This window comes from Wasmannia auropunctata, unplaced genomic scaffold, assembly GCF_000956235.1.
Source record: "Wasmannia auropunctata unplaced genomic scaffold, wasmannia.A_1.0 LD336083.1, whole genome shotgun sequence".
NCBI lineage: Eukaryota > Metazoa > Arthropoda > Insecta > Hymenoptera > Formicidae > Wasmannia > Wasmannia auropunctata.
Genome location: NW_012026807.1, coordinates 950,467 through 966,641, shown reverse-complemented (window position 1 = coordinate 966,641; position 16,175 = coordinate 950,467). Strand labels below are relative to the sequence as shown.

Here is a 16,175-nt window from a genome sequence, read left to right as displayed (position 1 = left end):
TCTTTACTGACCATCGCGATTTTGTGCCGCGATTCACGAGGCGAATCGATTGCGAAAGGAGAATGCGGATCGCTGTTCTCGACGGTGACACACGAGACGCGGACCTACCCGGTGGCGGTGTCTAAAGGGCGTCGCGAGCCGATATATATCTCGTCGCACGAGAGCGGACTGGCATGGACTCGGAGCTAGCACGAAAAAGGGAAAATCCAAACTGGTCGCTTAATCTGTCGTTCGTGACAGGTCTCCGACAATCTACCGCGGCCGAGAAATCGCCGGCGCTCGAGGAAATCGAACGGCCGTACAATTTTTACCCGAGCTTGTTCTCAGAGTGTTATCTCCTTCGCCGGACTGCCACTTTCGTTCCGCTCGCCGTCGTCAAAGACTCCGAAGCGTGCTCCTTGATTTTCCTTAAGTGTGCGCTTAATCGCTGGCCATCTGTTCACGTTTTAATCTTTTGGCGACCGTAATGGCAATATCTTTTTTTTTTTTTACGTCCGCTTAATCTCTCAAGACATTTCATATTATCTTTACGTGTGTTATTTTATATTATGAAATCGCTTCTGATTTAGCAGAAGGCTCGAGTGTGTAATCGTTAGATTATCCAAATGAATATATGCGATTCGTTTGTGACACGTAGTATAGTTGCAACATTCAAAGGACAATTTCTATGCACTGTATGCGCATCGTTGACTCTTCGAAACATCTCATATCCTCTTCCGCCGCCCGATCATGTAGTCCGCTCGCCGGAAATCGTTGTTACTCGCCTAAGTGTCTTTTCGAATTCCCGTCGTCGCCGGAAGCTCGGCAGATTCCCGGCCGAGATCGTAAAAAATCGGAGTTTAATGCGATGACTCCGCCGCGGTGGAAAGTAGTCCAGACTATTTCGGTCAGGAATGACGCTTTTGTGGCGACTGTGTCCTCGATCGGTCGTCGTGGTTTCGACTTTTCGGGCGAGCCCTCATTGTCGAGCGATGAATAAACGCGTCCCCTGAATCATGCGCCATTTTTTTCGATTGAAGAGAGGGAGAGAAGCGAGGAGAAGTGTTGAAAAATTTTTGCGATGTCGGTCGCGCATAATGCGCAGGCCGTTGAGGCCCCGAAAAACAATGGCATTTGCATCATAAATAAACGCGACGCCTGACCTGAATCTCGGTCGCCTTCCGGCGCGACCGGCGCGGATTCTCTTAACAAGCGAACGATATTCTGTAAATTAGTGCACTGGGGCTGTCTGAACGAAGCGAAGTCGAATCGAGTGGAGAGACGAGAGAGGAGAGAGGAGGAGGAGGAGACCGAGTCGAGTCGTTCGCATTCATATGCGACGCGTCACAACGAATTGCTGTCTTTTGGCGATCCTGCCTGCGGCTCTGCTTCACGGCTCGGCCTTCAAACGACCTGGCTCTCCTTTATTTGAACGCGTTCAGGACGACGAATGTGGAATTTTGTCGATACCCGAGAAACCAAAGCGTGAAACAGGGACACACGAGTTATTTACATTATGGCGCAATTACAGCCGCCGGTACTCTCGTTACTTTAAAAGAAGCGAAAGCTTTCTACGGTTAACATTTGCATTTATTCCACTTGTCACATATTGACTCTAGATTCGTCTCACTTCAAATTTATTTCGTTCGTCGACATGAACCGGCGAAAGAACTTTTTATTCCTACGATTGCAGGGAATACACTGAACGATACCATCGCGCGATAATCGATCCGCTCCTGATACGTGTTCGAGGTAACATCATATTTTCAGTCTTTCGTAAGTTCGCAGAACACGGGCACACATGGTATCCTCGCGATACCAAAAATGGAAGAAAGCCGTTGGGAAAGATCCGGAGCAAAAGAAGCCACGGTCGTTGTCGCGCGCGAAGAGAACAGGAGAGAGCAGAAAGATCGTCCTCTTCTCGATGTTACGCCGAGAATTCGAGGCAGTCGTTAGTATGCTAATGAATGTCCCTCGTTTCTTCCGTGACCGCAGTGCGCAACCGCTGAATTATTTCAAATATTTCCAAACGTTCATCGCGTGAGGAGACTAGATCGACTTCAAGTTAGAAATTAGAAATCGTACACTCAGAAAAATATAGTGGTGGTAACTATAAAAGTCACAACTACACACATTAATTCTATATGTAAAATATCAGGTTGGTCAGAAAGTCTTTTCATATTTAAATTCGTAAATACGAAAAAACTTTTTGACCTGATAGTTTAGTATAAAATTGTATAGACGTCATATTTATAGTTACCACATCACTACGTCTTTCTCTCTGAGTGTATAGAGTTTAGTATGTGACGCTTGGCGCATTGTTAATGCGCATACGTATAATTCTTGCCGCTACATTTTCGTGCACTCTTCCTTCTCATCCTTCTTCTGTCCTTTCCGTATCAGGACCGCGATGGCGCCGTTATATTTCTTACGATAACATCGAAACTTTGTGAGAGCGTCCACATGGCGTCCCTTCCCGCTGGTATATAGTCGTACAACCGAAATGACATACGCGATATGATGTCGTTATTAATTTCCTGGGCGGTATTGCATTTCGTACGATCATATCGGGCCATCGCGCGATCATCAATTAAACACGCGAGGCACGGGACATTAATTAATTTCACTTACACGTGAGTGATAATAACTATATCGCGGTTCGATGACCAGTGGCTGTAACTGCGTAACGGAAATAAGGCACTGCATACGAGAGCTGGTTTCATCGTCGGAAGGTTCATGATTAATTCTGTGCAATATATATCTTTCTTATATGATACAAATCGAGGTTAATTTCGATACCGTTAGTTAAAATTTACCGCAAGAAAACGACCCGCGATAGATTTTTTGACAAATTCGATTAAGATACCGCGACCGCCCCTTTTACTTCAGACCCTAACGTGCGGCGAAACATCCTTCTTCCTAGCAGCGTCTCTCGGTTCATTTTAGTTCGGAGAGGAGAGTCTAATTGACCTAAAAGGCGTTATCTGCTACTCCGTCTCCGGGAAACCGTACGCGCGAGCCGTAAGGGTTACCATTACCCGTTGTTGCCTTAATGAGGTCCAATTACTATCGGATGGGTCACTTAGTATGCGGTACTGATACTCTACGGTGTATAGCACACATTAGTGGGACGAAAGGACGAGAGCCAAGGGTCAACACTCCTCGGAGACCTAAGCGCGACCTAACGAGATTCGATCGTCGTCGTCTTCGTCGTAGTTTATTGGTACAATATACGTACTTGCGAGCCGCAAGCGTATACGCGTTCTGGCGCACGTTGCGCAGCCCGGAATCCACCTGTTGAATATTACTCCCTACTGCGTCGACCCTCGCGTCCGACACGCGGAAGCAAACCGCGCCACATTGAGGCAAGATCCCTCCTTTCGTAACTTTCCACTCCTGCGGATCCCATATATTTGTCCCAGAGAAACAGACACGTCTGTTCCTTCGAGACGATTTTCCGGAGACTTCGTTTTGCAACGTCGTCGTAAAATCTTGAAATTACAAATTGTACGCCGTTTCAGAGCGTCAGAACTGGCTAAAGCGCGAAGAAGAAATCAAATCATTTTATGCGATTATTGCGATGGAAGTAAGCGCAATAGCGACGCATTTTTCGAGATATGTTATCAACCCATATACGTTATTATTTCCAGAACACTCATCGCCGATTCACCGCAACGTAAAGCTTCGTCGAACGGGGACGATCCAAGATAATCGATTGGTCGCGCTCGAGTCTCTCGTCCACTTACGGATTCGAACCGGGCAGAAGATTTTTTTTCTCAGTTACTTCTCGCACGCTCGCCTTTTCCACATATCGGACTTTCTCGCCTCTTTTCGTTGACCGTGATTACCACGAGGTATCCCCAACCATCGCAATCTTTTCGTTTTCGCATTCGTCACGGCTTATTAAGTTGCCTCTTCTTTAAACTAGAGTGCGAAACGTGTGCACGCATCGCATACGTCAACTTCTATCAACTCATCGCCGGCGTATCGACTTTTACGACTTCACGAAGTCCTCGCAGCGGGTTAAAATACCGCGTAGAAACTACTTCCGTCCGCTTTTTGCTGACGATTGTCTTTCCGAAGACGAATCGGTAATAAATCACTGTCTCACTTTGTTATATTTCTTCGCAAAATCGCGCGTTTTAGAAATCTATATTTCTTTCTTCCTGAATTTTATGTTATAATATATTACTTTTTCGTTAATGATAGAAATTAAATACTGTACTGAGAAAAATGAAAAGATAATGCGTTAATTAGTTTGCTTCAATCTTTAGTAATTTATAACTAAAACATTTAAATCTCGTAGAAGACACGCGCGATAATAGTTTTTAGGCTACAGAATTATTCCTCGTCTCGTTTTGATAAAGCTATTATTATCATAAGAAAATGACTAGAAGTGTATTGTTTCGCGAGGCTTAAATAACTTAATGTTTTTAGAGAATTCAGAGAGTAATTGTTTAGAAACTAGAAAAAAGACATATTTCCCAGAAGCCTCTTATATAAAAATATTGTATTTTTCTTTATTTTTTCATTCATTCACTTTAATTTTTCATCGATTTTCTCTCAACCATGCATTGCGAAGTTCAAGTCATAATTTCGCGAAACGCGACGGAACTGCCACGCTCGACTTCGTAATTACGCTTGTGTTATTCTTTAAAGTGTGTAGAATTTGCATCACAAATGTTACATAACATGCGACTCGACAATGAACGGAGCGTATGACGAGACGTCGTCGTGTGAATTCTCGGCGTCGCATTACAAAGTCCACGCGTACGCGAAACATAACCGGGATTTATCTGGCTAGTGTAATGTGACATTACTTAAAAAAAAAACTTCGTCATCATTCCAATTCCTCTTACCTTGCAACCCTCGCACGTGAACGCACCGAAATGAAACCCCGCTGCGGGCTCGTCGCATACCCTGCACTGTTGGTTCATCTGCAATTATAAAAATTATAGAAGTTATTCTCTCGAAGGAAGAGAGATACGTCAGAGTCAGTTACTTCGGCTCATCCTTGGAAGAATGAAGTGCGGCGTTACCGGATGGTGGGGCGGCGAACCGGTTTTCTACGTTCGCTTCGATTTTTATTCCTCCCACGATATCTTACGGATGTTCGAACAGGATTTGGAGTACGAGAAAAGTAATTGGAAATATGTTAGAATTTCAAGTATGTTAACGACGATAGGACAAGGGGAAATATCCCGAGTCACGTCCGATCTCGATTGTTCTTTTTTTTTTTCCCTCGGTGAGGTCGCCTAGCCTAAGTATTTTCAGATTACACTACATAACGCGCGCGATGTTAACTCGTGATGATATATCGTGCCCGTACGAGAGTATTTCGTGTATATCTTTTGGATTAGAGATTCGGTATTTTTTAGGTCGATTAGATCTCTTCGCCCGTGGGCATGAAATGGATATCTGAAGAATCATTTAGGTTCCCTTCTTTCCTGAATCTACGTTTCCCCACCCTCTCGTAACACTCCAAATCGAAACCCGTTTTAACCCACTGGCGTGTCATAAATCAGCGCTATCTCGGCAACGGTGCCATCTGCCTCAACTCTGTGTCGGAGCGAGGAACCTATTTTTCGAATAAACTGGAATAAAATTAGACCATTGATGATCCGATAAGGATGTTACGGTCGGCGTTCCTCGTCGCGCGAGTATTTTTATCATCGCGGTATAAAAAATTCTCGATTCTAAGTTGACAGAAACCGGAGGAACCAGCTCAAAATTTATGAATCGTAACTTTATAAAGTTGTATTCCGTTGTATATGATATATTTTATATATATGTGTATATATTTATGTGTGTGTGTGTGTGTGTGTGTGTGTGTGTGTTTTTGGCGTAGCTATAATAAACAACCGAGTTACAATTTAAGTCGCAGTACGTCTCTTTCTTTTAGATAATGAGTGCAAAATGCAGGTTTACGGTTCAATGCGCATATAAAAAAATTAAGGAGGGAGAGATAAAGAGATTTTAACCAAAATAACCTTCGTGAAAAGTATACGTTTCTGACACTTGGTTTGTATCTCTCGCAAATGACGCTATATTGTGACAAGCTGGGCACGCCGAATGATACGTTAAGAGTGCGCGCAAAAAATTAACTGCGTTTGCCCGCCATGAATACTCGCGAGCCGTTTCGGGACGGGAGGACCACCTGCGGATTCGTTGATTTAAAAATATAACCGCGACCGGTAGTTGTTCGGGTTGGTGTACTCAGTCCGGGAGGTGAAGTTCCCCGAAAGGATGCGCCCCCTTTTTTTTATATATGTAGCACGAGAAGAAGAGCACTTTAACGAGAATTCAGAGTGACGGTAATTAGAGCTCCGATACGACACGATCTCGCGCGTGCTGCGTCTAGTCTTTGTAATTGCGTCTCCGAAGAAAATGGGCTGCCGCTCGCATTTGCCGACGAGGACGAACGGATAAAATGAAAAGAGAACGAGCTAGAGAGAAAGAGGAGAGAGAGGAAGAGTCGGTCCGCAGGTTCGTTAAGGTTTCAAGTTTTTTCGCGACGCGGTTGCTTAACACCCGCTGACCCTCCTCCTCCACTCGCAGCGTGTTCGTTGATGAAGCGAAAAACTCTTTCTCTCTCTCTCTCTCTCTCTCTCTCTCTCTCTCTCTCTCTCCTGTTTGGTCTGCTTTCTTGAGCGGTCGAATTTTACGATTCTCATTCATGACAATTAAAACGGCCAATTAATCAGCTGGTGATTTTAACGTCTGTGTGTCTGCGCCAATTTCGATGCCAATAACAGTGCATTCTTCAAGAAAGGATTTCAGAAGAACACGCATCTTGACCCGTGTTTCCCGCGGATATTATATTGGTTTAAATTTTAAAAAATTTATAGAATTGAATTAATATAAATAACGATTGTTATGTGGAAAATAAAGAAGCTTTAAAATATATCGTTTAAATAAATAATAAATAAAGCAAGTTTAAATGAAGTTTAAATAAAATGAATTATATATAGGATTTAAATAATGCGTTCTTGTATATATATATACATTTTTTACTTTTATTTAAATTTATTCTATAATTTTCCTATCGTTGTTCATAATGTACATGTTTCGTAATACGTAATATCTTTAAAATGTTCGTGCTCGAAACATTCGGTCTCAAGACGCACCTCGGCCGACTTTCTGACATTTCTAACGCGTTTGAGTCCGAGACTCGATCGTTCTAAGTGGGTTTAAGAGTTCGAGCAACGAAACCTAATACAAAACCAAATAGAGCAGAGTATACGTATAACGGAGCCACCGGATCGCGCGTGCTTTCGGACCAGCAGACATAGGAACGCGGCGCGAATACGAAGAAAACAATAAGCGCGTAAAGGTCGAGAGAGGCGCGAGAGGTAAAGGCCGAGATGCGAGCGTCGGAGGTGGAGCAATCGCAAGCGTAAAAAATTCCATCGCCCTAATAACTGAGGGGAACAGAACGCCTTCGGAGGAGCGGTGTATGCGCCGTGATTTGCAATAAATCACAGAGCGAGAGAGAGAGAGAGAGAGAGAGAGCACATATAAGTCAGGCCTTCGCGGTGTGGATGATGCGTCGCGCCGTAATCGGTAAACCGTATCATTTACGCGAGGCTGACCCTATTGATTTTACAAAAGATCGTAACTGTTATCTTCAGCAGTAGTCCATGGGAATCAATGTGGGCCAAGGTTAATCTATATCATTGCGACGGATGGTTCTCTTTGCACGCGGAGTTGCGTCGACTTCGAAATATTTACTTGACCCTGCCGGTTCGTCTCGCATACAAATTCGTATCGATATCGGAGAACGTCTCAATCGATGCGAGCATCGATGCGACGATCGCGAAAAATAAAAAAATACAATACGATAATAATGACTTTTGGTCACCAATGTCATTGACTTGGATAGATCGTAGTTCGTGGTGCAATGCACGCAGAACAGGTGAAACGAGAGACGAGTCAAGAAGAAAAGAGGGTCACGGGGGGAAGCCAACACAGTGTAAACACGCGGTGCCTCGTACCCTAGTTTCTGTGGATGGAGTCAATATTTGCCTGGCATCGGTGCGTTAATGAAGTCGATCGACTTGCCGTACCTGCTCCAAATATCAGCTTACCGGGCGCCTCGGCGATAACGACAACGACGACGACGACGACGACGACGACGACGTTGGAAGGGTCACGCGCGATTCTTTTCCTAGCCTTCCGTGTCCGTGTGCTCACACGCGTCTAATGCGGCCCGTATACCTGCAGACGGGGGCACATCGTAGTTTACGCGCCATTAAACACGAGTCCCGTGTGACGTTTATCCCTTTATGAGGCGTTTTTCGACCTGAGAGTCGGGGACCGCTTCCTTTGTCGTTCTTACCCCTCGCTACCGTCGTTACAACCCTTTCTCCGTGCCGACTTTGCGCGCCGTTTGATCATCATTATAATCATTTTGGTAATTGACGACGGAATTCTTTCTCCTTTATACTTCCTTTCGAAAATGAACGAAAATGTTCACGAATCCGTCGAAGAAATATATTTACGTTATAGTTGAGATTTTTCTTTTCTCAAAGGATCCACATTGGATCCACATTAGAGCTAAACCTCGAATCGAATTTCTTCGCAAGGTTCGATAATGTGGACACGTGCTTGACTCACGATCAAGGTTCGGCTTGATAATGTGGATCCACCTTAATAGCGCTAAGTCACTATCTCCCTGAGGGCAAAATGTAAATGAAACTGATTATGTAATGTGTTTACTATATTGTGACAAATAATTTTCTTGAACCTCGAACTAGTTCACGTCTGTTCGAAGTTCTCGTGTCAGAGTATATGAACGATGACTGGTAGTAAAAAGCGCATGTGATTCATATGGGTCACGAGCGTGAGGCACAAGCGATGTAAGAAGAAATGAAAAGATTACGAAAGCATCTCGATCGCTTGCGACAGTTGCTGCCAGAGGAAGAAAAATCGTTTGATAAAGAGAGACGCAGAATTACATAGATAAAATTAGTGACATCATCATACTGCGTCATCATCAAGACAACAGTTCATAATGTTTCTCTGTATTCGATTTTTTAAAAATATTTCTGAGTTAAAGAATGACGTGAATGACATTTGGGACATTCCACACGTATTTGTCTGCGAAGTTAGACAAACGGCGATCGTTTACGTTTGAAGGTGCTAACTCGCAATATTCGGTTAATACTATGCGAAGCTCGTCCGTTACGAGGAATCTCGTTTTACGGGACACTTTGCGCAAACTGGGTATAATTATTTTTCCGTGACGCTCGCAGGCGCGTCCGCCGTTATAATTCTTCGCGGCAACGAGAGTACACATTAGAAGCGCAGTTTGCGCGATATAATTAATCGGCGGTGTATTAATTCACATATTTATTACACACCGCGTTAAGAATGAGCACTTGATTACTGTCCGGGCCGTGATATACGGCCGGTGATTTTTCTCAGTGCGTTAATGAGTCAATGAATCTACTCGAAAGAAGGAGTCGATATATCACCCGGGATACGCGTTCGAGTACGCGAGCGCGCGTCCGCGCGCGTTTGCGCACGAAAGTTCCTCGTCTCGATGTTATCGGCGCTTAATTATGCGCGGAAGGATTACGCTCAAATAAATGCATACGCCGTATATAATCGACTATTACCGGATTACATAAAATAAACAGGATCTTGCGCGAGCACACATGTGTATGAAGAGTCTTCGCGAAGCGGGAGGCGAACGATGGAAAAAGACTTCAAGAAAACTGGTTCTCTCTCACTGAGCATGAACGATAACATTAATGGAGGACGGAAAGTTTTTAATAGTCTTTTTGATGATCTAAACGAAATACATCGTAAACAGCCCGTAATCGATAAAATACTGTTTTTGGCACAAATAATCGTGATATTAATTTTTATTAAAGCATAATAACATTTTTTGTTTTTAGAGACTAACTTGGAAAGAAAGATTTTTAGGAAAATATTTTAGCGCGATTTTAATAATAAATCGTTCTTTTAAGTAAATTCTGTGTGCTCGCGTTAATTAAATGCCGAATATCACTAATTGTAGGTAAATTAAGATTAATTCACGATCATTATTTATGATAAGGAAAAAAATAATACCATAATTTTTATAAATAAGATACGTTCACTCTCTATGTTACTCGTGCAAAATGAAGAGATGTACAGTTTGTCGTTTTGTATAAAAATCTACGAAAAAGTTTTAAAATTGAAGCAGAATGCAACGCATGACAATTTGTATTGGCGTCAATGCGTTTTTAACGATCCCTTTGATGGATGGTAGCCGCTCATTCAAAGACGCGTCGATCGAATCCCTGAAAAATGATCTTTTGCATCGGTTCGCACATTCTCAACGGGAGTATATAGATGTAGCGATGCGCCAGTATATAGGGTGTACACCGAACGGCACGTTTTTACAGAAACATAAGGATAGAAACACAGAAACAGCTATCCGAAATTAGAAGAATAATAATTGTTGTAATACGACGGTATGAGGATACGTAATTTCAAATTAAGAAAACTTAACATTAACATTAAAAATTAAATATTTTTAGTTAAATTTTGCGGACAGCAAATAAAAGCTTAATAAAAATTCTAGTGAACTTTACTTGTAAAATATTTAAATCGTGTCATGATTAAGTCCAATTCAAGATTCAAATTTTGATGAAAAAGAGAAAAAAGAAAGCATGACAATGAAATCTTTCAAAGGATCTTCCGTTGAGCTCGCACGATTTTTCATCACACCCTGTATGCATATAGCCGCTCGTCCGTCGAGCATATGGCAAGGTAGGCAGCGGAGTTCCTTTTCGGTTAATATGTTTTCGCGATCCACAATGCGCCTGGTCGGGAGCCAAAGACAATTAATAATCTTCCGGAGTATCATTTATCGCGACAGTTTAGCCTCACGTTAGAGCGATCTCGTCCTAGCGAGTAGCGCGAGGCGGCGCATAAACGCCGTGGCGCAGGTAGCCACGTCGTAGATGACATTGTCTGCCTCCTCGAGCCGTGACCGATCCGATTTTTAACAGCGATTTTGCGTCCGCCACTCGAGAGTCAATCGAGAACAGTCGCCGTGCGCGCGACCCTCTCGCACTCTTGTGGGAATCACGATGGGTGCTCCACTCGGAAGTACCGTGATTCGTTATGCCCGCGTTATGCCCCCGTGCATGTGCATGTGACTGCACATGTACCACGTTGCGCCAGAGCCTCTAGCCGAGGAGCAGCTGCTTCCACGAAGACGCGATGCGTTTCGCGAACGGCACGTTCCGAAGCGCCAAATGAATGCATAACGTTACGAGCGGTCGAGCAACTTGGAGGAAAAAAAAAATCCATGACCGACTTTGGCAGGAAAATCAATATCGTCGTGTCATCATCGTACTTCGAATTGTACGTGCGATAGGGAATGAAGTAATGAGAATTAACGTGGAAGAACTTGACGCTAAATATTGATTTCGTGAAATATACGGGAAGAGTAAACGATCAAGAATCTCTGCACGCGTATTTTGTGTATATAGGTATTCGAAGAAAACATATTGCATGCAATTGTGACTAAGCAGTGATTTACATTCGCATTGCGTTTTGCCATACAACGTTGCGTGACGAGATCGTGCATGGTCATCTAGATCGTGATAATTTACTTATTCAGGACTTTTCTGCAAGTCCAAAAACATGCTGAACACATTGTAGTAGCCGAATGTTGTCTAGGTGGAAAAAGCGTATCACGTTATTAAATAAGTTAGTTGAACGCGAAAACGTGCAGCGAAACAAATGTTTCCATCCTTGTAAGATTCTAAAACGAACGTTTCATTGTACGTTTACCGTTAAATATTTAATCATCAAGTCTCAAAAGCAATATTCGAATAAATATGTAATATCTTTTGAAACAAGAATGAACAATCGTAGAGTCGGAACTCGATCGTTAAATAACCGCGTATTATAATGGAGGGTACCTTGGAATATATAAAAGCTCCGGGTTTTATATCTGTCTTCTGCTTACTCCAAGACGCACGAGACCGGTATGCCTCGCCGGCGCAATTTAATCTCCCTTTATTTGGCGATTAAGCGCGCCACCATTGATTTATAATCTCATAAAAGGCCGAAGGCACGGTCCTGTAACGACGCCGGCAATATCGCAAACCGAAAGAGCATCGGGACGTGTGTGTATGCGTACGTATACTCGCGCATAAGTCGCGCGTGAGCCGCGATATAAGTGCGATTTCCACGAAAGCGACATTTAAAATTTTACACGCGATCTCGTTGACGAAATCTCCGAAGTTCTCGATATTAACTTAATAGGAATGCACAATTTAAGTGATAACGCGCATTACTCAGAGATCCGTTAAACTTTCGTCGTTAAAATTTTACGGAATGGAAATTTTATCTACAGTTACGTGAATATTGATTACTTTGTTATTAAAAAATCATTTTGCTAGACAGTTGTATCATTATTATGTAATCATAATTTTTTATATATAATATATCTCTTAGAAATAACTACTCGCGAAGAGATGTTCTCGCTTAAGTAAGTCTGACTCCAGGCAACTGCTTCACCAGTTCAAGACGTGAGCGCAGTACTCGAGTATATATATCTGCGATTATCTTTTGCTCTCGTCCGCGACGAGTTTCACGGTGTACACGATAAGACGATCGGATCGTCCACTCAGCGCGGTTGCCTTCCGTAAGGCACGTTGTCATTCTAACGGAAGCGGGACCGAGTGTAGATCGGTGTAATTCACGGAGTTATCGCCGAGCGAACAAAGAGCATCGATTTAGATTAGAAAAGTAACGGGTAATTTGCGTGCACGCCGTTAAACGCGCCTTTTAAACGATCCAGATAAGATAAAGAGAGAGACATTTCCACGCATTCGCACGTTTCACTTAACTCCCGCTCGACCGCAGTTCACCATGTCTGTTCTAAGAAAATATTCCATTGTGTTCCAAGACTCGGTTATTTTTATCTTGCACTTAAAAAAAATTTAGCGTGCAAGTATTTTCTTGCGGACCAATACGACGTGACTGCCATGTGAGAGAGTTGGATTTGAGAATGCAGAATCCTTAATCGAATATTTCATTTACACTTTACCGCCACGGTTAGGTCAGGGTCTTAGGCTCCATTCGGAATCGGACAAAAAAAGATAATACGCGTATTTGTCACGATCTCTTGGTACTTCCCGCATGACTTGTAAAGGGTGGCAGAGTGTAGTGGCGGCAAAAAGGCGTTAAGTCAGATCACGACCCCGTGACGGCGACGTGCCACGCCGGAAGGGGGTTAATATGCAAATGAGACGCGACATGACGCTTAGGTCGGTATGCATAAAAGATTTGCGACGCCGGTTGCACTAAAATCATGCAAATCTAATCTTTGCGTATCACTAGATCAGAGATGACGCGATGGGATATTTCAGCTATTATGCTACATTTGTTATGTAACATCAAAAAGTACAAATAACAAAAAGAAAAATATGTACATAATTTTTCTTTATTTTATGATAACTAATCTATTTTCTGTTCAATTCAGCTTTATGTTCTACATAGAAATGAAAGAATGAAATTACTTCAACATACATATTTGATTTATTCTTACGATCCTAATTCCTTCAAGTTATTAGAAATGAAAGACTTTTGCTATTAAATTTTGAAGTGTTAAAATTACAGAAAATTCAATTCTCGTTTAAAAATTTGTAACCAAATATCTTTGTTCAGAATATTAATTACATTAACATTTTTCTTAAATTCGATGGTGAAATCAACGCAGAAGTTTTGTGATAAATGATATGATATTGAAAAATTCACAGTTTATCTATTATACTAACTTATGTTAAATATATCTTATTATGAATCCGTTTATATAAGCTTTTATCCTACTTCGTGCGAGAATATCGATGTCCCTCGTAACTCTCATATTTAACTTTCCGAAATGAAGATGCGTCCCTGAGCACGCAACTCGTCGCGCGAGTGTACGCGTGCACGTGCATGAGCAATGAATCGGAGCGGCAGAAAGATCGGAGACAGAGTGAGAGAGAAAGAAAGAAGAGAAAGAGAAGATGTGCGCGATTCTCTTCTCGGACCTCTCTTGAGCATAGAGCTCGGCGGATATACAAGTGGGTAATAACCGTATGAAAGGGTAACAAAGGTGGCTGACACACCGCGGTCGACGTAAAGAGCAGGGGGCAAGGGTATGGGCGCGGGCAAGGGAATAGCAATAAATATATTTTGACATGGGAGAGCCTCGCCGACGGTCTTATGCATAATAATTGTAACGACCGTCTCTCTCGCGCTTGCACGGTACAACACTTGCGCACAACGTACGCACGCGGGCAAGACGTCGTCGCTCTTCGGGCCCTTTGTGTCGCCGAATTACGGTACTGCTGGCTAGCAGTAGGCAAATATTATAGCAACAGGCGGCGACGAGGGGTAACGATAATGTTTTCATTTGATGACGACTAACCTCGACTAACCGCACGTGAGATCGCACATTGGGGAGAGGGTCCCCCTTATCTGCTTCTTCCCCCCCCCCTCTCCTCCTTCGAACGATCACGAAGGCACGCAAGTCGAAGGAGCTTTCTCAGAATTTACGAATACGCATGTTGAATAGCATTGTATACATGAATGAGAGAGATCACACACAATTAATGTAAGTTCAAGAATTTATACATTTATCAGAAAAAGAGCAAAATTACACACGCATCTTAAATCTTTACTTTATTTGTAATACGTTGGAGAGAATTATTTCTTCTGCAATATAGAATTAATGATTTGATATAACCCAGCTCTATTACGGAAATTATAAATAAATGATGTTTGTATTGTGAAAGAAAAGGAAATTATCAATAATTCTGTTGTAACACTATTTCCACGTGATTTCGTAATGAGCATGAAATCAGGGCACGTATTATGAAACTGTTTGGAATGGGTTCCGATTGGAATTATTCCGTTTTTCCTAGCAAACACACAATAGAAATCTAATTGAACAATTTCAATTGAAATTCATTCCGAACAGTTTCATAATATGTGCCGAGGAACCGGAGACTTTAATGCTTGGCGCGATGTACAGTGAGAGATTCAAACGCAAACTTATCGGCATTGTCCGTATCATTAACGATGATTATCAATATTTTTCTTATCAACGTACATCGCGTAAAATAACCATAATAGCAAATTCATGGCAATAATGTTGACTAATAATGACAGAATATTATTAATACATTTTTAATTATAAATTAAAATATCATTAATAGTGTATCTCTGTAGACTATCGAAATGTTCAAAGTAAGATGACTCACCTCACTCAGATAAATTGAAAATCCACGCAAACGTCAGTCCCGTTTCTCGGATCACTAAGTCAACAAATAAGAAAAGTGTTCTCGCCGAAGCAACTGTTTTCCAGTCCGCTATCATATGTTACACATCGTATCTCTCGTTCCCAGGAAAACGTTCCGTTTACTCTTATTATATCGATTATGTCTTATCTTCGATCACATGTTCCTTCAAATATTTAACGTTCTAATTTGACGAAAGTCGTTTCTTCCGCGTAATAGCCGGTGGTCTTCTCGAGAGCTTCGCTGATACGCCGATCAGTCTTCTGCATAGACCGCTACCGGCAGTGTCATGCCGGTTGTCTCGATTCCGTCGACTGAACTATACAATTTCGATTGATCGTAATTCACGCACTTCCTCGTCCGATATTTATTCTATTTCTTTTCTCTCTCTCTCTCTTTCCTCTCCTTCTTTTCTACTTCCCCCGCTGTTTCCTCGCGATTTTTCCTCGGTCGCTGCTCGTGGTCGTCTTTGTATACTCTCGATCTCTCTCTCTCTCTCTCTTTTTCTCTCCCCCCCTCTCCTTCTGTCTCTCTTGTATGTGCACGTGTGACGGTGCGACTACGACGATGGACGAGAAAGGACTGGTGCTGTACGATCGCTCAGACCTGTTTGACTGCATCGAAGCGCCTGAGGAGAACCGTGCCGTACCGAAGGAACGATTTTCCTCCGTATAGTAAGAGCCATCTGGGGAGCTGTTCTTACCCATCGGTTCACGCCTGTGTCTGGGTCCGCCAACGGCTCCAGTCCGGGCCCGATCGGTCGACCAATCGGTGTGCACCGGTTCCCGGTACCTAGGCTGTCCAAGTGCCACCCATCCGTCCCCACTTGTAACCGGCTCCACCACTCTTGAAAGATCCCAACTACCGGCCCTCGCCAACCGCAAATACCGTCGCTTCGCTAAC

The 16,175-nt window shown here is 42.8% G+C and overlaps 1 protein-coding gene and 1 long non-coding RNA gene across 2 annotated transcripts in view; one reads left to right on the top strand and one right to left on the bottom strand.

Annotated features, from left to right (window-relative positions):
• Nucleotides 1-15,981, bottom strand: part of LOC105448608 (zygotic gap protein knirps-like) — a 29,562-nt gene extending 13,581 nt beyond the window's left edge. The window contains exons 1-2 of the mRNA XM_011687278.1: nt 15,237-15,981; nt 4,839-4,916 (exon numbers count right to left, since the gene is read on the bottom strand). Of these exons, the coding sequence (XP_011685580.1) occupies nt 4,839-4,916 (78 nt within the window). The 5' untranslated portion in view covers nt 15,237-15,981. The remainder of the gene's footprint in view (nt 1-4,838; nt 4,917-15,236) is intronic.
• LOC105448607 lies at nt 357-6,869 on the top strand. Its single transcript, XR_974262.1, has 3 exons — nt 357-4,784; nt 4,938-5,119; nt 5,358-6,869. It is a non-coding gene; the product is annotated as an uncharacterized LOC105448607 (long non-coding RNA).
• Nucleotides 15,982-16,175: the final 194 nt, after the last annotated feature.